This window comes from Phaseolus vulgaris, chromosome 8, assembly GCF_051622355.1.
Source record: "Phaseolus vulgaris cultivar YP4 chromosome 8, ASM5162235v1, whole genome shotgun sequence".
Lineage (NCBI taxonomy): Eukaryota > Viridiplantae > Streptophyta > Magnoliopsida > Fabales > Fabaceae > Phaseolus > Phaseolus vulgaris.
In genome coordinates, this window is record NC_143505.1 from 61,467,849 (window position 1) to 61,492,776 (window position 24,928).

At 30.2% G+C, this 24,928-nt stretch overlaps 4 protein-coding genes across 7 annotated transcripts; 1 reads left to right on the forward strand and 3 right to left on the reverse strand.

Annotated features, from left to right (window-relative positions):
• The first annotated feature begins 5,288 nt into the window (after positions 1–5,288).
• LOC137826011 (heavy metal-associated isoprenylated plant protein 47) lies at positions 5,289–6,463 on the forward strand. The gene is made up of 3 exons (XM_068631850.1): positions 5,289–5,393; positions 5,801–5,879; positions 6,011–6,463. Exons 1-3 carry the CDS (start codon positions 5,382–5,384, stop codon positions 6,154–6,156), a joined length of 237 nt encoding a protein of 78 aa, XP_068487951.1. The 5' UTR covers positions 5,289–5,381; the 3' UTR covers positions 6,157–6,463.
• Positions 6,464–9,128: 2,665 nt separating this feature from the next.
• LOC137823500 (DUF21 domain-containing protein At1g55930, chloroplastic) lies at positions 9,129–17,088 on the reverse strand. 4 transcript variants are annotated; one of them, XM_068628670.2, is made up of 14 exons: positions 16,160–17,088; positions 15,735–15,832; positions 15,553–15,646; positions 14,897–14,974; positions 14,621–14,724; positions 14,111–14,192; positions 13,588–13,727; positions 13,429–13,507; positions 13,257–13,320; positions 12,510–12,601; positions 11,638–11,703; positions 10,736–10,852; positions 10,124–10,294; positions 9,129–9,581 (listed from the first exon to the last, which is right to left on the reverse strand). In XM_068628670.2, exons 1-14 carry the CDS (start codon positions 16,730–16,732, stop codon positions 9,345–9,347), a joined length of 1,995 nt encoding a protein of 664 aa, XP_068484771.1. In that variant the 5' UTR covers positions 16,733–17,088; the 3' UTR covers positions 9,129–9,344. The 4 variants fall into 4 exon arrangements, with proteins under 4 accessions (XP_068484771.1, XP_090149691.1, XP_090149692.1 ...); XM_090293565.1 differs by having other exon boundaries at positions 14,621–14,719; positions 16,160–17,040; XM_090293566.1 differs by lacking the exons at positions 15,553–15,646; positions 15,735–15,832; positions 16,160–17,088 and adding an exon at positions 15,289–15,396 and having other exon boundaries at positions 14,621–14,719.
• A 1,568-nt stretch (positions 17,089–18,656) lies between these two features.
• LOC137827142 (receptor-like protein 54) lies at positions 18,657–23,703 on the reverse strand. The gene is given in 3 exon segments (XM_068633361.2): positions 18,657–19,817; positions 23,190–23,477; positions 23,479–23,703. Coding segments are annotated over 3 exon segments (1,584 nt in total). The 5' UTR covers positions 23,662–23,703; the 3' UTR covers positions 18,657–18,704.
• Positions 23,704–24,085: 382 nt separating this feature from the next.
• LOC150025702 (receptor-like protein Cf-9) lies at positions 24,086–24,679 on the reverse strand. The gene has a single exon (XM_090294638.1). It carries the CDS (start codon positions 24,651–24,653, stop codon positions 24,099–24,101), a length of 555 nt encoding a protein of 184 aa, XP_090150764.1. The 5' UTR covers positions 24,654–24,679; the 3' UTR covers positions 24,086–24,098.
• Positions 24,680–24,928: the final 249 nt, after the last annotated feature.

The window sequence follows — 24,928 nt, forward strand, 5'->3', positions numbered from 1 at the left end:
TTTAATAATTAGGATAGAAGGTAAATGTGATATATTATTAATTTGTATAGATTTATAAAAGAAAAGTATATAGAGTACTTGAATAAAAAGTAAAAAATATAGTTTGTGCTACATTTATTAATTAAATATTTTTGGTGTACATAAATCAATAAAGTTAACTCTTAAAAGACCAATTGTTTGAAAGATAAGATTGTGGTTAATTCTTTTATTGATTAAAAAACTCCCAATAAATGGTTGAGTTGTTCTAAAAAGTGGCCTAAATAATTTCTATTGATAATAGAACAAATAGTTGTGCTTTATTAGGTACAATAGTAGAAAGAGTTGTTAATCATCATTTAACATATTATTTGTTCACTATTAACATGATTGATCAATAAAAAGGATGATCATTCTATCTGTACTTTCATAACATACTACATCTACTAAATTACACTAAATTTATTTGAATGTGATCTAAGTGAACATTTAAAAATAGAATATAAATATAAATGAGATAATGTAGTTTATTAGAATATGCAAATGGGTTTTTACTATTGAGTGGAGGGATTGCACTGTGAATTTTAGTTGTTTTGGTAGATGAAAAGATGAATGAAGTAATTACTTATTGAGAAAAATAAAAAAAGTGACCTTGAAAACTTAATATTTAAAGAAAAAAGTTAATATAAAAATAAGTTTTGAAAGTGGTTAATTTTGGTCTACTTTAAAAATTTAACTTTTACTAATTTAATATGAATTACTTAAGAAAATCCTAAATCCTTTTTTAATCCCTTTGATAAAAAAAAAGTCTTTAAGAATATCCACAAAATTAATCCTTCAAAAACATAATTTTTTATTATTTACATTTTATAAATTAATTCTAGTTAGTCACCTTTTCTTCTTATGGCTGCTTACAAATAGATTACATGGCAACTATCACTTATAAAATCAATAATATAGTTATGTAATAAAAAGATTACAAATTGTGAGTTTTTGATAGTATAAAATTATGATTTAATTATTTATAGTAGAAATTTGATAGTATACAATTTAAAATATTTAACCATCCTACACTTTTTCTAATGAGCTGATTAACATTGTCATTCCTAAAAAAAAATCATATTAGCATCGTATTTTATTAAAAGAATTTTAAGTATGGATTATTACTTTCTTTTAGACCAAAAATACCAACATGAAGTGGTTAATTAAAATAAAACAAAAGAACAATCTGTCTTCAAGGATACAACCATTGCATTTATATGCAAAAAAAAAAAAGACATATGAAACTACAGCAATTAATGTTTATATTATTATTTTTTTCACCTTATTCTAATAGGACTAACTACTAATTTTATACTTACAAGTATGAAAGGTGTTTAGGGTTTAGGTCATATTAGATTAATTGACATAAAATATTATACTAGGATATTATTATTTATTCACAACACTTGTGTTATGTAATATGTAATGTGGGGATTATTGTTATCATTTATATAGCTTTAATTGGTTATGGATAAACTCATAATTTATAAATTCTAGATTCAAAACTAATTTATTAAATTATAAATATTTTTTAAATTTAGTTAATAAGATAAATAATAAATGTAAAATGACATAAAGTGTATTATCATGAAATTATTTTAATAATTTTTATTCAAATATATTAAATTATAGTTTATAAATTAATTAAATAAACTTATTACTAGTTTATAATTTACTTTTGTTATGTATAACTTCTAATTATATGTTTTTTATTTTATTAAAGACTAGCATATGCCAATGATCTCCTCTACAATCCTTTATATTCTCTGATTATTTCAAATCACCAATAATATCACTTGATTGGATCAGAGCCAATTATGAATTACTCTTACCCTTAAATGGTTGGAAATATGCACTAATTAAATTCCATTTGACTAATTTTGAAAATTGTGTACACCGGTAGAGAAATTAATTACATTTTCAGTTGTTTGTTTGGTATATTATCACAGAAATCATTAATGTTGAACTTTATCTTTTTTTCACTAGACTATATATATAATAATTTAGTTGTTGCACTGTTGTATATATATATTTTGATGGATTTTTTTATATAGATAAAACGCATCCATACTGAAGATAATTCTGTAACAGTTACACACAGTTATTTCAAACAATGCTTTAAAAAAATATTTGTAACATAATCATATAAAATAAGAAGCTCTTATACTTTATTTATATAGTAAAGTTGTTGTTTATGAAAATAGAAAAGAAGATATCAGGTGATAGTGGTTAGTTTCAACTCATTCTAAAAACCTTAATACACAACCTATTATTTTCCATCTCCAACCTCTGTAGGAGTGGTCCATAAACATGTGTTGTTACTCGTGTTGGTGCATGGACATTTTATTTCATGTTTTTTTCAGATTAAAAAATTAGAAAAAGTCCTTGGATGTCGATAGATACTGATCCAATAAGAGGAGTTTGCATGCTGGAAACGATTTATGTTTTCAAAATTTCATGCAGTGTGTTTTGATCACATGCCACTTTTCTGTCTTGTCTTTGTCATGTGTTTATGGCACCGAATAACTCACCCAATCAAAAATATTTCTCAACCTTCAATCAAAATAACCAAAGAAACTAAAATGAATTCTTGCAAATACAAAGGAAAAGTGAGTATAATAAGGTTCATTCATCTTAATTGATTTATCTTCTCTTTCTATAACTCGTTTTCACACTATTTGAAAAGGTAGATTGGTTGTTTTGAAGTGAGAAGGAAAAAAATATGGGTGCAGAAAGTAAAAACTTCTTAGAACGATAGTACAAACATGCACTTGGGCTGAGAAGGAAAAGAATAGGGGTGCAGAAAGTAAAAACTTATTAGAACGATAGTGCAAACATGCACTTGGGCTGTTATACTCACCAGCTACGGTTTTCATGAAACTAAAAATACTACAAGTATGAAGTTGTATTTAACTATGGTTTCTTCAATTTAAAATACTATATACTCTATTAAACTTTTTCTTTTAAAAAAATATGAAAGTTGTGCATGATTGTACATTTTTTATTTAAAAAATTAAAATTGTATTTGAGAGCTACCTACTTTAATAAGTTGTTTCAAGAAATTTTAAGAGAGTAAGCAACTAGCTTTTTAAAATTTTATTCTTTGTCAAGAAATCTTTCATGATTCTTAAAACTACATTACAATTAAGTTTTAGTTTACATAAGTTATCAAAATTCTAAATATAGATATCGATATAAGACTAATTGTTGTATACACATTCATTTATTAATATTTTTTTTTGTTAAGTCATTTATTACTGATTACAAATTTCATCGTTAAATTTATAAAGTTGAGTTAGACTTGTTCATTTTGTAAAGATAAAGTTCTTTTTATAAATATAGTATCAAAGTCATTTATGATCTATTCTAAATGAGAATTTCTTAAACCTATCATGTCACCCACTATTGAATCACCTATAAATATATAGCCTCACACAAATCACAAATTGACGAGTAGTGAGAGGAATGTTTTGGAGTGGTTGAACCGACATACTAATGATGTATAATGAATGAATAAATATTTATAATATTTATATATATATATATATACATATTAAATATTATGGATATTTATAATATTCAAATAAGTGATAAATCTATTTTATATTGAAGTGCTTTCTTGACTTTTTCTTAATTTATTTTATGTGGACATTCTGTTTGTTTTTTTTATATGTTGAATGAATAAAGTTTTACGTTATTAACAAGGCATTGAATTTTGTATCTTTAAATCTAAAAACTCACTCACATATAAAGGTGGAAGAAAACATTGAAACAAAAATCACCATGCATGTGTAGTTACAAAGTCAACTATTATTGCTTCTTAAATGTATATTTAACTACTTCAAGTTGAGCATTTCATATTATGGTTCATTTCAATTTTATTTTTAAAATAAAAGTATTCAAACATTATATATAAATCACAGTTTCTAACTTTTATTATGAGATTAAAAAGTCAATTGCAATTAATGGATACAAATGTATCCAATTATCACGAGAGTGAATACTATATTTCATGTGCAAAATTTTGTGTCTAACTCTCACATTCATAAGCAAACTTATCAAAATCTTTTTGAAAGTTTATTAAGAAACAATTTGCTACTGATATTTATTACTTAAAATAAAATAAAAATTGAATATTAAAAGTTTCTTACATATGAAACAAGATTCTACTAAACTTTTAGCAAGAATACTCTTCAGAATTGCATATTGTACCAAAGTTCTTAAAGAAAATTTTGAATGAGAGAGTATCAATAAATATAATAAGATTATTCTGGAAACAAAATTAATTAATTAACTTTTTTATTAAAAAACGTAGAATTCGGATGACGAATTGTGATGTAAATAACTCTAAATTAAGGATCATTCAGCAATATATCTTGTGTTGGTGTGACCACATAATTAAGAAAAATTACTTTGAAAAGTCAACACCACCCAAATCATTATCTTTTATCAACTTCAGTTAAATAATTTTTTCATATAGTTAATTACTAATTTACTAGTATAACCTTCATATAACTAGATTCATTCCTCTGACCTAATTCACAGCCTTTTCATTATTATTATATATATCCAATCATTATATTATATTTCCTTCTGTATATTTAAGTCAAATCCACCTCTCCAAGCTTTCACTCACAAAATCAAATTATCATAATTACATAATTACTGTATATAATAACTTTTTTTTACTTTATAATAATAAACAAATTATATAAAATAATTTGAATTCATATATCTTTAAAACATTTTGCATTTACACAATAAATGAGAACAAATTCTTTCTAATTTGTATCGAGTTGACTAATTAGTAATATATAGTTTAATTAATCTTCTAAATGCATCCTTAAGTCACATGTTTAGCGTAGATAGTATCCAAATGTTCACTATTCTTAAAGAACAAAACTACGAAGACTATGAGTGAAGTTTTGACTTTTGAATGATATATAACAAAATTGTATCTAGAAGGCTGCATGAACATGCATGGCTGTGAGAACAAGTCACTTTACCTAATGACATCATCAACTCATGAAATGATGAGTTGATCAATAACGTACCTTATTATACACAAAAACATTTATGTTATCATTTAGATTACTGTCTGACAGATGAGAAATATTAATTAATAAATTAAAAGAATAAAATAGTTTTTAAATGTATATTATATTTCTCATGATGCAGTGTGGCAACCGCGTTGAATCCATGAAAAGTGGATCACACCAAGGTATAGCAAGTTAATTAGTTTAAAACATGCTTATATATATGTGTAATGCATTAATTGGTGGATCATTCACCACTGTAATCAGAAGTTAAGAAGATTTGCCAGAATCAGAAGTTAAGCTGTTTCACTGTAATCTGAGGAGAATATGACTATGAGGGTATGCAATTTTCTCATTTAGTTTCAGTTTTTAATTTTTCCTATTTCTCAAGAAAGTTTCATGCAGTTTGTTTATCTATAGAACATTTAGTGTAAACTTCACCTACTTCACCTCATAAGTCAGTTTTATGAGGTTGAGTAAGACTTAAAATTTACTTCTTAATATAGTATTATCATAGTCCGAACCTAACTTAGCGAAAGTTTGTTGAGTTTATTAGACCACCCACTATCGGTTATCAGACCATCCATAATGCATTTCATAATATATAAGTTGGGTGCAAACCTTTCTCATAAGCCAGTTTTAAGAGGTTGAGTTAGGTTTAAAATTCACTTCTTAATAAAGATATAGTTCTAGATATACATGTATACAAGGTTGCTCATGAAATGTTGTACTTGTAAATTATGCAGCAAAGGATAGAAATTGAGGTGCCACTCCACTGTGGTGGATGCAAGAAGAAGATTATGTCGATATGCACCACTGCTGATGGTATATATAGAATGTTTTTATCAGTTTTAACAATCACTATACTAATGTATAGCAGAGAATCTGATTGATAGCAGTGAAATTTTCCATTTTAATAAGTTTTTTCTTCACAAGATTTGAATAATGTTTTGTAGGTGTTTGTTCGGTTAGTTTTGAAAGGGGAGGCAAAGATAAAGTGGTGATTAAAGGAGAAGGAGTGGATGCAGCAGGGTTGACAGCATGCTTAAGGAAGAAGGTGAACAAGTATGCTGAGCTAATTAGTGTGGCTAAGGATACATGAACAATATTGAAGAGATACCAACCTCACTCACCATTCATGTCATGTTGTTATTTGTTGTGATGACTTTTTTCTATGTTTCAATTCGTTTTGTTGTAAACTTAGAATCTGAATTATAGTCTGATGTATAAGTTATTTCTAATATAAACCATAAAGTGAAAGTGATTTTATTTGGTGACACTTTCCTAAAGTATCAAACAAAATTGTATCCATGATTATTTGTACCTCGTATATATAAGGAGCATGTTTTGTTTTATTTGTATAATGATGATGGTAATTTGAAACTTTTATAGACCATATGATTTATTCTGTATTGCTGAATATTCTTACTCACTCTGCAATCTTCACTGTGCATGAATATATTAATGAGATGATGAAAGGACACTACAAAAAAAATCAATATTATCTACGGATTTTTATCCATGGATCTGAGTCCGTAGGTAAATTCAGCATTACTTACGAACTATTACCCACGAATTCTGAATCCGTAGGTAAATTCCGCATTACCTACCAACTATACCTACGAATCTTATTATCTACCAACTTTTACCTACGGATCTCTATTACCTACCAACTATTACTCACAAATCTCTATTACCTACGAACTATCATATCTCTATTACCTACCAACTATTATCATAATAATTATATAAATAATATTAATAATATTAGTAATATTTAATAATATTAATAATATTAATAATATTAATAATATTAATAATATTAATAATATTAATAATATTAATAATATTAAACAATATTAATGATAATGATGATATTAAATATATGAATAATGTTATTAATTTTTATTTTATTAATTATATTAATATTGATAATCATACTTATAAATATAATAATAATCACAACATGACAACAAAACTTGACTGGTGTAATAGTTAAAGCTTTTATGGACATATCTCAAGGGACTTGGCTTCGATCGTTACCCATGGACATAATATCCGTAGGTAAATTACCGACGCCAACATTACATACGGATTTTTTTCCGTGGGTAATCCATAGGTAATGTTGATTTACCTACGGATTTTGGCTATTACCTACGAATTTTGTCCGTAGATAAATTGGATTTTTCTTATAGTGGGAGAAGTAGATGCAGCACGTTTGAGGGAGAGGATGAACACACAAATGCATGAAGAGACATTCATAATATTCATATTAAGTATTATGGATATGATTCCATATTCCAATGAACTTTAATAATTATTATATGAATTTTAATATTAATTTAAGTTTTGTCGGTTTTGGCCAATGTTATGTGATTTAGAAAAAACTTATGGTAAAATACTTTTATCTTTAATAAAAAAAATTTGTAGTAGAAAAAGAAGATGAGTGTGAATGAAAGAGATGAAAAAATATATGTGAATAAAAAAGATGAGTGTGAGTGAAAGATATATGAATGAAGAAGATGAATACGGATAAAGAGAGTCGATCTAAAGAGATTTGTGTGTGAATGAAAAAATATTTATATAAAAAATTATAAAAAAATTGTGAGTGTTAGAGATTTATCATCTTTAAATTTAGATATTTAAATTAAAAATAATTTTCTATTCATGTTTGTTGTCGTGAAAGTTCACAAATTCATAACATATAGATTAATCAACACTAACTTAATAGAAATAAATACTAAAAATAAATAATTTTTTTATATTTTTTATATTTATTTTAACTAATTTAGTATACTTAAAGAATTAAAGTTGGAAGCAAAAAGAATTTATTAAACAAGTAATTAATGAAACTGTTTTTGTGTAAAAGCCAAAAGTGTATATGCTGAATGAAATTGAATTGTATCGCTTGAGCATCATTGACAAGGGGATTAAATTTTCTCCTTCAAATTTCGTTTTGTATATTTCTCTATGTTAAGGAATTTATATTAAGTTTCATTTTAAAGTAAAATAATCAAACATAAATTACTAATTTATTATTATTTATATTAATCTAACAACTTTTTTCCTTTATTTGAAGTAATTTATAAAATGAAAGCAATTTATTTTGAAGTATTACTTGAATTTGAGATAGAAGATTAAATTTAATATAATTTTTTAAAGTAATTAAGATTGACATTTGGGAATTTAAAATCTCAACATAAAATGAGTAATTTTAACATAAAAAATATTTACATTAAAAAAATAGTAATCTAACAACTTTTAAAAAATATAAACCAATATTTTGATAACTTAATTAGGCCCTTGTTAAACAAGCTTTTAGTACATGAGATATTAGGCACAATTTTGTTTGAACTTAAAATAAGTCTTTTTGAAATATTTTTTAAAATATTACTTATTAAAAAATATATAAACATTTGTTTCTTAAAAGTAATTAAAAAAAATATTTTTAAAACAAACATATAAAAAAGAGCAAACAAAATCATTTTGTTTGTTAAATAATCACTTAAAAAAACACAACAAAGCCATCCTATATCATAAATTGTCATTAAACTTACTGGAGCAAGTTAAAATTTTGTTTCATTGAAATAAGTTAAAAATTTACAATATTTATTTGTTTTAAATAGATTTTTTCTAATACAAACTATAATTTATTTATAATGGAATTACTAAACATGAAAATAAATATCTTAACTACAAAAATTAATATTTTCTCCATTTAGGAATTAAGTCAATTATTTCAGAGAGATTATAAAGGGATTTAAGTTTATTCTTAACAAAATATCATATCGATTTCACAAGATGTTAGTTGCAAAAAAGAGAGATTAAATACCAGATACAATCATGCAAATTAAGGTATATATAAATACATATATATCACCTTTGTATACATATCTTAACCCATTTTTCATAAGCTTCATATTTGATTTTAAGAAATGTCTTTGTTGTACAACAAAATAACTGTAAAAGCTTTGAACTCAGAGAGCTTTGAAAAGCATAAAGCCATAAATAGGCAGCCAAATATAGATATGTTTTTCTTGTTTTGTAGAGGTGAGGTAGAAAAATTGGAGGGGATTAACAAAAACCTGTTACCTTTATTACACCAAAGCCTCAAAGACTTGTGTTAGCACAGACGCCTCTAATTTGTCTTAGCAGGGTTTTATGTGTCTCATTGCTTCTCATTTTGTACACGTATCTCAATTTTCCCATCTTACAGATTGTTGCAAAAATGGCACAAAAGCATGCCAGGTATAAAGAAAGAGAGAAAAGGAGATGAAGAATGAAACTAACTTATTCTGAACTAGAATTTTCCTGCTCAACTAATTTTTCTCCAGAACTGTCATCCTGTGGTTTCTTTGCAAATGCATCTCCATCATATTCTGCATCCTCCTCCAAGTTTTCAGCACTGATCCATTTTCTTTTCATGATTTTGGGGACCATGCGAGTGACTTTAGTCTCCAACATCTCATCATTATTTATTCGTTCAAACCGAACTGCGCTCACCTTTCTGGCATTTCCAGCTAGTATCTGCACAGAAGACAAAGAAGATGCATGTTTTCCATTCTAAAGAAAAGGGGTTGGGGTAGGCTAAGGAGAAGCTCTAGATTCAGTTTGTTAGTTCATACAGATTGCCAAAAAAAGGTTATTTTGAAACGTTGTGAATGTGGCTCACGCAAGCTAAAAAATTGCAATGGTTATGAAAATATAATTCCAATCTCTCGACAAGCTAGCAGTATGCAAAGTACTATTAAATAGCTTCTCTGACCATATGTTAATGTTGGAGAGTTGAGTTAGACTTAAAGTCTACTTAACAGTTCAAAAATCAGAATCAAAGCACAAACTTGTGAACAAGCTTTTTGATGAAAATGGCATTGACATCTTTAGTGTAGCTCGAGTAATAGTAGAGCAATCATATTTAAAAGACACATGCAAGTATATTATAGTTGTGTGATGCTATCATTATAGTTGGTTGTATTATTTATGTGCTCACCATCCATTTTTTTCAACTCTGGACAAATATAAGCAAAAATTCCACAAGTGACAATTTTAGACAGGAACAGATTCATTACCTCAAGTTTGAAAATCTGGTTCTTTTCCTTCTGATCCTGCTGTTCAGCACTGGCCTCATTGTTATCATCTTCATCTTCCCTTTCAAGAACTACTTTTATGAACTCACCTGTCCTTGGAATGTATCCAAATGCCGCACACACAAAGCCTGATACTGTCTCATATTGATGACCCTGAAATAGCATATGTCACCTATGTATCAAGAGGGCTGAAATTCTTCAACAGATTTGGCAATATGAATAGTAAGAAAAATTAATTCCAAAATGAGATCATTGTCTCTCAACTCTAACCCAAGGATGCATGAAATGCTGTTATTGTTAATAGCATAAATTTCTCCAAAATATAGCAAATTTGTGCATTTTCCCAATTTTGTACATAACTTGAGTTGAAATAAAAAATAAAAAATGTGTTCACACGGTGCCTACTTGAAATCCAATGGAGTGGCTGCCTATTTGAGATGCAAATATAGGTCTATAATGCTACAATGATTCCGAGTAAATTCATAAACAACTTAATTATTGCTATACAAACAGGAAAACTACACTATGTCCAGTCAAATTAGTAGGGTCATCAGAAGACAAATATGACAGTTGCATGTAAAAGAAGTTGTAGACCTCCGGCATCTTGATGTTCAAATCTTCTGAGAGCTGATCAATAGATGTGTTTGCATCCACATCAAAAATGCCCTCAGCTCGCATTACTACGTAACCAGTTTTTTTCTGTATCTCCTCCTGTAGTAATCACCAGGAAAGTATGTAAAATGGTTGTTTAATGAAAATTTATAATGGAGCAAATAGTCATAGTCATCAACAATAAAATGATTAGGCACTGATGGCTAAATTCAAAGTGCATTAAGGTCCTACTGCTGTTACAGACAATGACTTGCACTTACATGCATTATTATCACTTTTACACAGCATCACTGATTCCCCACTCATTTACTTCAATTCCATATTCACACATTTACATTATAATTTGAAGAGTTTGTAATTGAGAATGGCTAAAAATAAATTTTATTTTACTTTAAATTCTTTATCAACCAAGACTGCCTAGTTATGAAATAACAACATTAGCTCGTCAAATAAACACTGATCCATTCAATAGTTTAACCACTTTCTTTCCTGCTGGAGCTTCCATTACTTTACCCTATAAAGTTCGGCCCATGCTGTATTACTTAAAAAAACTCACACCTTTTTAAATGCTTTTGAATTATATCAATCTGAAGCCATGAAAATGGAGAGCCTAAAACACAAGCTGAACTTTCAGCAAAGCACCACCGGTAGCCATCAAACAGACCATTTGTCAACATCTAAATTGTTGATAGTTATCATATAAAGATTATGCAGGAAAGACAAATAAATAGTCCATATAAACGGTTGAAAAAAAATGTACAGAATAAAAAGGACTTTCTTTTCTTCTTTTGGGTGAAAGAGAGTAAAGATAGATAAATTCAACATATGCTTCACTTTCAGTGATTTAAAAGAAACAAAGTAAAGATTAAGCAAAAGCATTTTACCTTTGAGTCATTTTCATCAAAGATTTCGCCAACAATTTCCTCCACAACATCTTCAAGAGTTACAATCTGTTAGATGCCAATATAAATTAGACATCTAGATTCGATAAACTGAAAACTGTAGAACTTATAAGATTATGTAGAATGGATTTCAGAAGACTTGAAGTGTGTAATTACAATCTGATAAACTGTGAAGAAATAAACCTTTCTTTTGATTTAGCCATCAATAAAAGCAATTTATGTCTACACCTAGTTGTGAATTAGCCATTGCTAAAATCAACAGGCGTGTGGAAGGATGAACCATAAAATCATTTAAAAAATGAACTCATAAAAGAAACACAGCCATTAGACATTCAAACTTAATTGCTACCATAAGCAGGAAAGATGATAAAGGCAAGTGCATTATGGAAATAGTGGTAAATAAGGGCATTTAGTGAGTCAGAATAGCCTTGTAACCAGAAAGACTGTTGGTTTTGTTACAATGATTTTAGATCAGTAAAGTGAGAAAAAACAATTTAAATTATATACAGCACACAACGTGTAGCACAACATAGACACATATCTACACAATAAAAGATAACATTTCTGCAGGATCATTTATAAAGTTTCTTGCCATAGTTCATTGTGAAGGGAATGATCTCAATGTCGGGTCCGATAGCTTTTTATTTAAAGTTAGAATAGAAAATAGGTTGGTATATAATTGGAAAAGATTTTGAAATAAATAAAACCAATTGGGAAATATCCTTCTTTTTGGGTCAGTGGTTGTAATTAGCAGTGGTATGCATTAACAATAAAGCATAAATTTACAGATTTATATTCATATTTATGTCAAACAAAGATCTGAGGTGGTTGCATTCTGTATGGTGTGCACATACCCCCACAGTTCCACCATACTCATTAAGAACAACCGCCATGTGAACCTTCCTGATTCTGAACTCTCTAAGAAGATTCCAAACAGACATTGAATCTGAAAAATCAGTAATAATATTCCATTTCAACATTCTGCACCAAGTTAAAAAGATATAGATGTGTTCCTATTTCAGATAATTCAATCAGTTTAACAATTTAATTTCAATATGAAGAGAAAAATCATGAATCGTGATGTGATCATTAAATTTAGTAGTCAAGACATAGTAAGCTGCTGCTTAATTCTAGCACAACAGAAATGAATACTTCATCATAAAAGACTAGCACAACAGAAATAAAAATTGTTGAAGATTTCCCTTCTGCATTCCAATTGGTGTGTATGTATTATTAGTTTATAACAGGGCATAAAAGATATTGCAAATTTATTGTCAATGAAAGAAAGGATATCTTGATGAAACAAAAAGAAGAGTGTGTTTAAATTTTAAAATAGATTTGGAAAATGCACTGAAATAAATGGAATAACACAATCAACACAGCAAAGATAACAACATAAAGAGTGAATAAGAAACTTGTTTTAATGCATCAGATGAACAAAAAGCTGAACATAAAAAAAGTATGAAAATGAATTTTACAAGGAGAGGATTGCTGGTTCCAAATATAGTCATCAGGTAAAATAAATAATGCTTTTATGTGACTGTGCTTACATTGCGAGAATATGGGTGACCATAGGTGAACTCAAGATGAAAAAGAATTACCAGGTACAAAATAAGCAGGTTTGTGAGCCATATCTACAACAGTAGTACTTTCAAGCAACTCCCCCTTCAAAATCAAACAGATTATAATTCTGCAAACTATGGGATTGGGGGATATAAATTAATAAGTAAAGCACTTGTAAATAAAAAAATGTTGGGAGTAAAAGCTCCCAACCTTTTGAACATAATCCAGCAGATCCATTGCATATGCTATACCCATTATATTATCAACGCGCTGCTCAAAAACAGGTACCCTAGCAAACATGCCATGATCCAGTTAGCACATTGGAAGTTACATCATTGTAAATTTGAAACCAGGAAACCTTTAAAATACCTTGAGTACTGATGTGTGACCCACAAGTGATGAAAGTCTACCAGGCTTGAACTTCCATCAATCGCAACAACATCAACAAGAGGTGTCATAACCTCTCTGACATGTGTGTCTTTTATCTCTAGAACATTTTCAATCATATCCTGTGACATATTACACATATATTTAAGATAGTTAACAGATACAGACAAATAAAAATGGATTAAAATATCGATAATAATCAATGAAGATTAGGTTTTTGTAAGTGTGTCTGAAGAGGAATGACAATAAAGTAACATACATTACTATTAGAAAAATTGGAGGGGCACACTTCTAAATGGAAAAGTGAAAATTTATTTATGCTTTTCAGATGAAATTTCGGTTTCTATTTCTTAAAGACATAATGTACTTCAATTCAAGAGAAACAAATTCTTGTAACAAACCATATTTATGAAATTCTATAGTCAATAAAAGAGAGAAAAGGCAAAACGTTTTGAAGACAAATATATAATGATACTATTATAATATTGAACCCAATATTTATTACCTGCTCTTCCTCCTCTATTGCCCCACTTAATTCAGCACCTCTTAGCATCAATTTTAGCTCATCTTCTGTTACATATGGCTCACTGGTAAAGTAAGCAATAACATTAGCATTGAGGTTCAAAAAAATTAATAACAATATGTTCCACAATCATTACTTCAACAAACAGATGTCACTTTCCATATGATGAACAAACAAATTTGGCAAACCAAGGCTTCTTCCAAACCATGAGTAAAAAATACTTAAAGGAAAAAGGATTACTGCCTTGTGCCACATGATTCAACCAAATTAGAAACCCAAAAACAATTATGAATAAAATGATTTCATTTCACCATTGAGGAAAAAACTCAAGGAGTATGGATGAAAAATAAAAAGAGAATCACCCTTGAGATGAAGAAACTAATATTTAGCATCAGATAAAAGTTAGATTTCATAAAACATCCATAAAGAAGAAAAAGAAATATATACAATATGATAAAAGACAATTAATCTTTGGCTATCTTTTCAGCAGACCTTCTTCCTTTTAGGCCAAGCAATTTCAGCATCCCCATTGAAAGATATGTAACAATTCTTCCCACAGGATACAGCACCAGGGAAAGCCATGCAACTGGCCTGACCTAGAGGCATTAGGATCAATATCAATGTTTGTTACATAAGAAGTTGAAGCAGAAATATCATGAAAATTTGAATTACGTGTTAAAAAAAAACAAAATGATTAATGATCAGCATCATTTATGTTATAATATTTTATAAACTACTAAAAGAATGGGCATGAAATTTACAACTTACCACAAAACGGGCCACCTCTGTGGCATTATGAACAGCTATGCTTTTTGGAGTGATTTCAGTGAGAAGCAAAATGGCAACCTTGTTTGATTACAGAGAGAAAAGAAAATCCAGATATGAGAAAAAAAATCATGTGAATACAAATATACAAACGTGCACACACCATATGAATTGTTCTGTGATCAATCTGCTAGAATAGATCTGATTGAAAAGATAATTTATTCTTGTATAGTAAATCCTATACCAAAAAAAAAAAATTAACACAATAAGATAAAGTATATCCTATATCCTATAATGTTGTCTAAACTTCTGATATTTGACAGCTTTTTATTGTATAAATTCAAATAATAGATCATATCCCCTTTTCTATCTTACTCAAAAGTTAGCTTGGGCACCTTTTTCACAAATTGGTGATAAAGCTAGCAAGCTTTACATGTCAAATTGTTGTTCCCACCACATCAATTCAGGAGTTTGCAAGTTTAATGGGGCGGCATGTTGACATACTGAAAGATTCAATGTTCCAAATGAATAATAATCAAGTGGCCCAGTGAATATGATTTTTTTTATGATCGAAACAATGCATAAGCCATTTAAGCATGTTTTGAGGTCCTGGAAATAGTAGATTTCTTTTACATTTGAGCAAGAGAATCAAAACATACAGTCATCACTCCTGTTGCGGCACTAACACCTGCTTCACCAAACATAGCAGTTGCTGCTTCAGTGACCAGTGCAGTTGCCCCAATATTGACCACCCTGCATACAACAAATAGCATGAGATACATTCTATACTCTAGTTTAAAAAATTATATCTTCAATAATAAGATCAAAGAAAAGAGAATACGTTGTGCCAATAAGTATTGTTGTAAGGAATCGAGTAACATCACTTCGGAGTAGTCTGAAAACGCCATTTTCAGACTCCTTTTCAGCCAACTCACGAACCTTACACATTGTCATAAACAGATATTAGGATTTAAGGTTCAAACTTTAATAAACTAAATTAATAATAGGGAATAACAAATCTGATGTGCAAAATCTGCAAGCATATTAAAGGACCGAAAAACATTTTTGAAAAGAAAAGGAAATATAGCAATTGATTCTTAAATCAGTAACATTTAACTTTCTTTGGTCATCTTGGCAATATAATTATTTAGTAGGTCTAACTGAACAATGCCATTATAAGGGATATAAAGTAACGTTTCCTAGGAAGATCTTTCAAAGAACACAAAAATTATCATTCAGAAAAGGAGGATAAAGCATACAAGATACCTTCCAAGGCCAAAGTGTGGTGATTGAAGTCTCTGCCATAGAGAAAAAGGCTGAAAGGCTCAAAAGCACTGCCAGCACCAAACCTTGCTCCTTAAATATACGAAGAACTTGCAACACTTTAGGCCAAGTATTCCTAAGCAGAAGTATGCTCTGTCCAATAACGCCATATCCTGCATCCACAACACCTTCAACAGCAAACACTCGTGGACATCCAAACACCAAAACCCCACAAACAGTTGCAGCTAGGATGATTCCCCTCTTCAACAATTCATGCATAAAGTTCAAATTGGTATCGGAAACAGCATTCCTCTCACTCAAACCATCACTGCCACCATCAAAACACCTCAACCGAGTTCTATCTAGTAACTTGGCATCTGCTCCAAAACTTGAAGCCTGAAGGGTTGAAAAAGTGGATGGACCAACACAACTGGAAACAGAGGGAAATGGATATCTAGCATTTCTACCCAAAACTTTGATCGGTATGCTCTTTCGCCGATTTCCATGCTCAGGGTAAAATAATCTGGATCTGGGGTTGAAGCTTCGGTAACTCAGAACCCAAGATTCGAGTGCCATCAGTCATAACAGAGCAACAACACCCACCAATTAAAAATCAAAACTTCATGCACAGAACAATGAACAAACCCAACTATGCCCTGAAAGTAATTGTATTTTGCTTAGTGATGAAATGGGTACCGTGGAATGGGCGATGCAACACAGCAGGGGAACAAATAAACGAATATACGCGAAATAATTTATATTTTTGGGTGTCTTGAAATAAAAAAAAATGGAAATGAGAAAAGAATAAGAGAAAAATTAGGGTTTGAAAGGGTGTAGTGAAAACTGGGAGAGGTGGCGCGTGCGATGCACACCTTGCTGGATCCGAGGCACATGTGGGATTCAATTACAGATATTTCACTCTTTAAAACCACAATGTTGAAAAGTGCACTAAAAAATATAATAATAATAATAATATTTTATTTATAATATTATAGCAATATCAAAATTAAGTTGTTAATGGGTTCTTTAAATAATAGAAGATGACAAAATATATTTTTTTCAGTTGACATTTCATTTTAATTTTTTAAAATATAACTAAATTACTACATTTGGCATATATAAAACTATTTAAAAGAAAAAAATTACACTTTGTTTAGGGTAAAGGATGGAAAAGAATGAATAAAGATGAGATTGATGAATAATTTATCCAGAATCTTAGTTAACTATTTTAATAAAATTTATTATTTCTATTATTCTACAATATTAAAATAGTTTCATTACCATCCGACACACAAACCATAATATATTTTAATAAAAATATATTATTTTTGTAGTAATATAATGCAAACATGATATGGACTGTAAATATATTATTTTTGTTCTATTTTAAGTTTGATATAAAATAGTTTGAAATATAACATTAAAAAACATAATAATTCAAAGTGTAATTTAATTAAAAATTAAAATTAATTAGAACTAAAATCATACTAACTCTAAAATATTTTAATCGGTAAAATTAAAATTAAATTTTATACAAGAATATAATAAAATGTCTCTTTTTTTATTTTGAATTTATTAATTACTACAAATTTATCAAAAATATGATTTAATAAGTTATGACAATTTTGGTCCGTCCATACTTGACCTAAACAAACATCAAAGTCTAAAAGAAAAATTATATGTAAATGTTTTAATAATAATTTTATTTTAATAATTACATATTTATTGAACTTCATGAATTTATTATTAATAATAAAATTTAAATTCACTAAATAAATATGATAAACATTCACATCTAAATATATCAAAGTTAAATCTTGCATAAAAAAATATTAAAAATATTATTTTTTCAATTACTAAAAAAGTATGTAACTAATCATATAATGTTTTATTTCAATAACATGGAATATAATGATTTTTTTTTGCAAATTAATTATATGGATTAATTTTTCCTCACCCATCATTAATTAGTACAGAAGACTTCGAGTTACACGACTCTAACACAGATTAAAGAATTAAAATAACTTTGATCCTTTTCTAATAGAACTCTAATTGTCATTTGAATTTTTAATTTGATTTTTTAGTCATCAAATTTGGAATTATTATGGATTATTTGTTAAACATAACCAATAATGTTATGAGTTATATAATATAATTTTTGTAAATGAATATACATTTAAGATTTTAAATTTGGAACGAATTTTTATAATAAATTTTTTAAATATATTTGAAACGACTTTGTAAATTTATCATATTTGGAAACGGACTATAATTTTGTAGAAAATTATTCAAAATTATAATAGGAATGACAATCCTTCAAACAAAACAAATATTGCTTATAAACAAAATTAATCAATTTTATCATGCAATTAGTAAATGAATGAAAGATTATCATAAAGGATAAGTTAGTTTTAAATTTTAAAAAGAACACAAACTTGCTACATTTATAAACCTTGAAACACTCTTACAAATTCACCACAATTAAACAAAAGAAAACAACATATAAAGTATCATACTCAACAGTGTTCCTTTTCAGCATATAACTAACTTAACCACCAAACATTCTCACAAGAAATTCAGGCTTTCGCATGAGAAATACAAAGCTTCCCATCACCACTCCAAATACCATTCCACACCCATATCCTATAGCCACTGCTTCCCAACCAAATCCAAATTTCTCTTCTCTTTGTGAAGAATGTTGATCATGCTCCTCCCCACATTTCACTGACAATGGAACTCCACATAAGCCCAAGTTTCCCTCATAGGAATCATTCATAAAAGAACCAAACTGCTTTCCTTGAGGTATTTCTCCCACAAGATTATTATAGGAAAGATTCAGCACTTCAAGAAACTTCATATTCACCAATTCTGTAGGAATCCTACCAGTCAACATATTTGAAGAGAGATCCAATGACTCCAATTTTATCAAATTTCCCATGGATTGGGGAATAGGACCACTGAGTCTATTGTGGGAGAGGTTGAGTCCATTGAGTGCTTGAAGCTCTCCAATTGCATTTGGAATCTCTCCTTCAAATTTGTTTCCTGATAAATCAATGATCACAAAGTTTGCTGGAATTTTTCTGAATGACGTACTCGTACCTTTTGTTGTTACAGTCGTAGGTGAATAATATACTGCACTGTTAAATTCCCATTGCAAGTATTGTTGTGGATTTCCAAGCACCTCATCTTGAACAATATTCTTCATGGATTCAAAACTTTGTATGAAGTCTTCTGGAATTGGGCCGCTGAAGTTGTTGGATGAGATATCAAAAATATTCAAACTGGGAAATCCATGCTTGGTCTTGAATAAAGCAATGGGACCGTGCAACTTATTAGTCCGCAAAACCAACACTTTTAAATATGGTATAGTTCGAAGCCAGTGGGGAAATGTATCTTCTATTTGATTGTTGCCAAGATTTAAAAGCCACAGTTGCATGCAGTTGGACAAAGATTCTGGCAAAAGACCTTCTAATCGGTTGTCATTGAGATTCAGACTCGTCATGACACTGTTCTTTGAAAAGGTATTTGGCAAAGTTCCATTAAGTCTGTTCGTTTCTAGATTCAAAATGTAAAGGGACGATGAACTCGCAAGACATTGCGGAATGGTGCCTGTCAACTTGCTGTTGGACAACACGAGAATCACAAGTGAACTTGCATTGCAAATTCATGTAGAGATACCACCAGTGAGTAAGTTGTAAATTACATCAAGAAATGTGAGTTGGAAGTTCCAAGAGAATTGGTCCACTGAAAAGGGTACTGTTTGCATTGATTTTACCCTTAAGCCCAGCACATGCAAGGTCGATGGCAGTCACATGACCAGAAATGGTGTCACATGTGACTCCAGACCAAGAGCAGCAACCTGTTCCATTTTCCCATGTTGCTATGGTTGGATAAACCTGATGGCAATAATAATAATCATCATAATAATAATAAGTATACATAGCATTATTAATAGTTAAGGAGGCCTTGAAGTGAAGCAGTGCAAGGTTGTCATGGGGGTGACAGAAGGAATGGGAGAATGAAAAATGAAAGAGCAGAAAATTGCAACACACAGGAAACAACCACCACATTCCCATGGATGGTTTCATTCTAACACAGAGACTTAGTATAAAGGAGATATATATGGAAGGATAAGGAATTAAAGATGAATATTTATAGCCAAATTAAATGTTGAGATAAGGTTTTGGTGGTTAAAATGAAGCTTTGATTGTGGTCCTAGACTCCTAATTTGGCATAGAAAGAAAATTTCAAACGCTTCTGTTCATTCGGTTAGAAGTCATTGTCGTCATTAAAACTCTTTCACCTATACATACAAGCATGAACTTCAAAGTCATTTAACATCATTTTTTTTTTATCAGCAATGAATAAATTAAATTAGAGGGTTACTTCAGGGGTAACCCAACCCATATACACAATCACAAAGTTCCATTCCTTGTGATATAGAGCAAAATCAATTACCCAAAAGTTCTGAAACTTTAGATGTCAAAAACCTACAACTAATTGATTCCAAACTGGTGTACACAGGTGTAAATTCTGCACCAGTTTTTCCTAAAACTATTACCAACATCAGCATTAAAACAAAATAATAGTAGCTCAAAGTCTGCACTAAGAGAAAAAAACACAAATTGTATTTGGCTACTTAGAATTCTGTGCAGCAGAATAACCTTTGACAGCACCATTCCCCCATACCAGACCACACCAAGAATAAAGACAGCAACAATGCGTTAGTCCTTTGTGGCTACAGGATCTCCACAAGCTGTTCCTTGTATTAGTACACACCTTCCAGCACAACAATAAACCATAAGTTCCCCATCTTGTACCATTCTGTCCACGCAAACCATGGTATCCTGTTCCAACCAGAAACCAGAAAACCTTTCCTAGCTTTCAGCTAGGATATAAGTAATACAAATTGATAAAGAACAGTTATAACAATCTTAGAATTAATTCTATATTACACTTCATCCATCCCTCCTACATAACCCCTCATACCCTTCCACCATTAACCTATCTTCCTTTCATCTCTATGCAATTAGCGACTCCTTCCCTATACTCCTTCCATCTACTAGCAACTTTTAATGCACAAGATAGGGTTTAAAAGCCAATCAGAGAAAGAATAATTAAAGGACTTCATTCTATACCTCAACCATAACCAAGTTTTAAGTTGAGCCATATGGAATATTTCCTCCATATCAACACTATCTTGTTTAAAGATAGTTCTGTTCCTTTGATCCCAAATGCTCCATACTATAGCTGTCCATACACCTTTCCACACAAAATTTTGTTAATAATTCATCTGCATCAAATAGAAGCTCTCAAAATGGTCTTTGAGGATTTTTTGTTGTACAGACATAATTCCAATCCATCTAAAACACCAGTTCCATACCTGTATTGCAAATTCACACTCTAGGAACAGGTGTTGAGCCGATTCAGGCCACTTATGACACAGAGCACAAAGAGATGTATTTATCCCTACACCTCTCCTGGAAAGGTTTATCCTTGTTGGTAACCTATCCAATAAGACCCTCCATGCTGTAATTTGAACATTTGGAAATGCTCTAGACATCCAGAGATGTTCGAAAATTATACTCTTATTACATGAATCACTTTTTGTAACACGTTCATATGCAGATTTAACAGAGAAGTCTTCGCCTTTCCATGTCATACAATCCTTCATCTCTCTATCTAGTTTAAATCCAGCCAAAGTTCTTGATAATTCTTCCTGTAATGCAACTTCCCATTCAAATCCAGGACGTCTCCATCTTAGATTCCAGATCCATACCGAGTCCACCCAACTACCAACTTCTTTCACTTTTAACCCCTGATCAACTGATAAAGTATATAGTCTAGGATAAATTGATTTTAAACTATTATTGTTGACCCAAGAGTCCTCCCAAAATCTTATTTTATCCCCAACACCAATCTTCCACTTGATTTCTTTATGGAACCATCCCATCGAACTCTCCTCTCCACACACCTTAATGAGGTCTCTCCACCACCATGATTGGTATTTAATAGGGATAGGTGACTGATCTGTTCCACTTCCATACTTCGACTCAATTATCTCCTTCCATTTCCCTCTTTCTTCTCCTTGAATTCTCCATTTCCACTTGGCCAACAACGCATAGTTAAAACAACGAATATCTTTAATTCCAAGCCCACCTTCTTCTCTTGTTTTGCAGATATTTTCCCAGGTAGGACAGTTGGCTAGACCAATTTGTCATAATTTACTAATAATAACTTGGTTATAGGCACATCAATAGGTTGGGGAAATTTAGAGTTTCTATATCTTCAAGTATTATGTCAAACATATGGTATCAAATATCTACACTAACCATTATGGATCGTCCTAATACTGCCACTGAGCCCTATACAGAGCAGAGGATAGGCCGGTTCGCTTGAAGAGAATCTTTTCTATGATAAGATCTTAATCTTCTTGTACATCAGCAGGCTCCGTCGGATCCAGTCCAGTATAAATGAAAGCCCTAGTCTCCTTTCTTACTGGAAAGAGAGGGGCTCAGAGATGGCGCAGTATAAGTCCGGAAACTTTGAATCTTCGTTTTCGTTATAGAGAATAGAATCGATGTCCAAAGCTTCATCGGCAGTAATCGGTGTAAGAATAAGAAAGCAAGGGACGAGGAGCATATAAGTAAGGCAATTGTCAAAGACAGACAACACAGTTATGCTCTCATTTTATTCATCAATGAAATTTGGAGTTTTTCTTTCTTCAATTATTAAGTTAGAAAAACACTTTCTGTCTACTAATCTAAAACCTCACTTCCTCTGTCATTTTCTATTTTTTTTAAAGGTATTTGGAACAACAAATTTTTTTTAGAAACTAACAAATACAACAAATTTTTTTTGGAAAAGTAGACAATTAAATCTGTTATTTGAAAAGGTATTTGCCAAAGTTCCATTAAATCTGTTCATTTCTAGATTCAAAATGGAAAGGGACGATGAAATTGCAAGGCATTGTGGAATGGTGCCTTTCAACTGGTTGTTGGACAACAGGAGAGTATCAAGTGAACTTGCATTGCAAATTGATGGAGATATCACAAGTGAGTAAGTTGTAACTTAGATCAAGAAATCTGAGTTGGTAGTTCCTAGAGAATTGGTCCACTGGTGTTGTGAAAAAGTTTTGGGCTAGGTTTACAGCAAGTAAAGAATCTATTTCATGCAACCAATTGGGCACTTTCCCATTCACTTTGTTGTTGGACAAAATGAGATATTCCCAAACTGGGACTTTTCTTAATTTTGAAAATTCGGTTAAACCCAAAGAAGACAAGTCCAACTCCACTAAGTGGGAGAAACTATAATTAATTGACCCTTGATTCAAAGTTTAGTGATAATTGACTTAAATTTGAGAGGTAAGGAACTCCAAGATTTTGGAACTTAGAGTGATCAGAGAGGAAGACAAATTGAGTGACCTCATTGAAGTTGATGACAAATCTATATAATTCAAAACTAGCACCCTTAATTCGGTTGGATTTTGGAGCATCCTCTTCCATGTGCCTTCCTTTCCACTTTAACTGGAACTCATCATTCTGTGGGAGAGAGAGATCAAGTGACTATAAGAAAATCATGAAATAGAAACCAATTTCTAGAAACCAAAATAATTAGTTGCAATAGTAACTAAATTAGAGACCATTTTAGAGACTAAAAAGAAATTTGGTTTCTAAATTAGTTTATATTATTTTCTATTATTGTTAAATAGTTTCTAAATTGGTATCTAATTAGCAACCAAGGTTTTAGAGACTAAATTTAGAAACTAAATAATTGGTATCTAAAACCTTAGTTGCTAATTAGATACCAATTTAGAAACTATTTAACAATAATAGAAAATAATAGAAACTAATTTAGAAACCATTTTTTTTTTTAGTTTCTAAAATGGTCTCTATTTTAGTTCCTATTGTAACTAATTATTTTGGTTTATAAAAATTAGTTTCTATTTAATGATTTTCTTGTAGTGTGATTGTAATTTGGAAAGATGTGTGATTTGAGGAGGAATTTCACCTTCAAAGTTTGAAGAAGACAAGTTGAGGTGTGTGAGGTTCACAAACTCACCTATCGGAGATGGAATGTGAGAGTTGGAGAAGTCATTGAAAGCAAGATTGAGTGATTGCATATGAGAAAGAGTGAAAAGGGTACTGTTTGCATTGATTTTCCCCTTAAGCCCACCACATGGAAGGTCGATGGCAGTGATCATGACATGACCAGAAATGGGGTGACATGTGACTCCAGACCAAAAGCAGCAATCTGTTCCATTTTCCCATGTTGCTATGTTTGGATAAACCTGATCGCAATAATGATAATAATAATAATTATTATAATAATAAATATAATCAGTATACATAGTATTATTAATAGTTAAGGAGGCCTTGAAGTGAAGCAGTGCAAGGTTGTCATGGGGGTGACAGAAGGAATGGGAGAATGAAAAATGAAAGAGCAGAAAAAGGCAACACAGAGGAAACAACCACTCCATTCCCATGGATGATTTCATTTTAACTTGTGTGCAGTCTAGAGTGGTCACACAGACTTAGTATTAAGGAGATATAGATGGAAGGATAAGGAATTAAAGATGAATATTTATAGCCAAATTAAAAGTGGAGACAAGGTTTTGGTGGGTGAAATTAAGCTTTGATTGTGGTCCTAGACTCCTAGTTTGTCATAGAAAGAAACTTCAAACCCTTCTGTTGAACTGGTTAGAAGTCATTGTCGTGATTAAAGCATGCATGACTTGGGTTCCTATTTCATTTCACATCATATTCGTTTTAA

Coding starts and splice junctions, on each gene's coding strand:
- LOC137826011 (XM_068631850.1), top strand. Junction 5,880..6,010: donor GATATGCACCACTGCTGATG/GTATATATAGAA, acceptor AATGTTTTGTAG/GTGTTTGTTCGGTTAGTTTT.
- LOC137823500 (XM_068628670.2), bottom strand. CDS start 16,732: ATGGCACTCGAATCTTGGGTTCTGAGTTACCGAAGCTTCAACCCCAGA. Junction 13,321..13,428: donor TGCTGGATTATGTTCAAAAG/GTTGGGAGCTTT, acceptor TTGATTTTGAAG/GGGGAGTTGCTTGAAAGTAC. Junction 11,704..12,509: donor AGTATGGTGGAACTGTGGGG/GTATGTGCACAC, acceptor GGCATCTAACAG/ATTGTAACTCTTGAAGATGT.
- LOC150025702 (XM_090294638.1), bottom strand. CDS start 24,653: ATGAAATCATCCATGGGAATGGAGTGGTTGTTTCCTCTGTGTTGCCTT.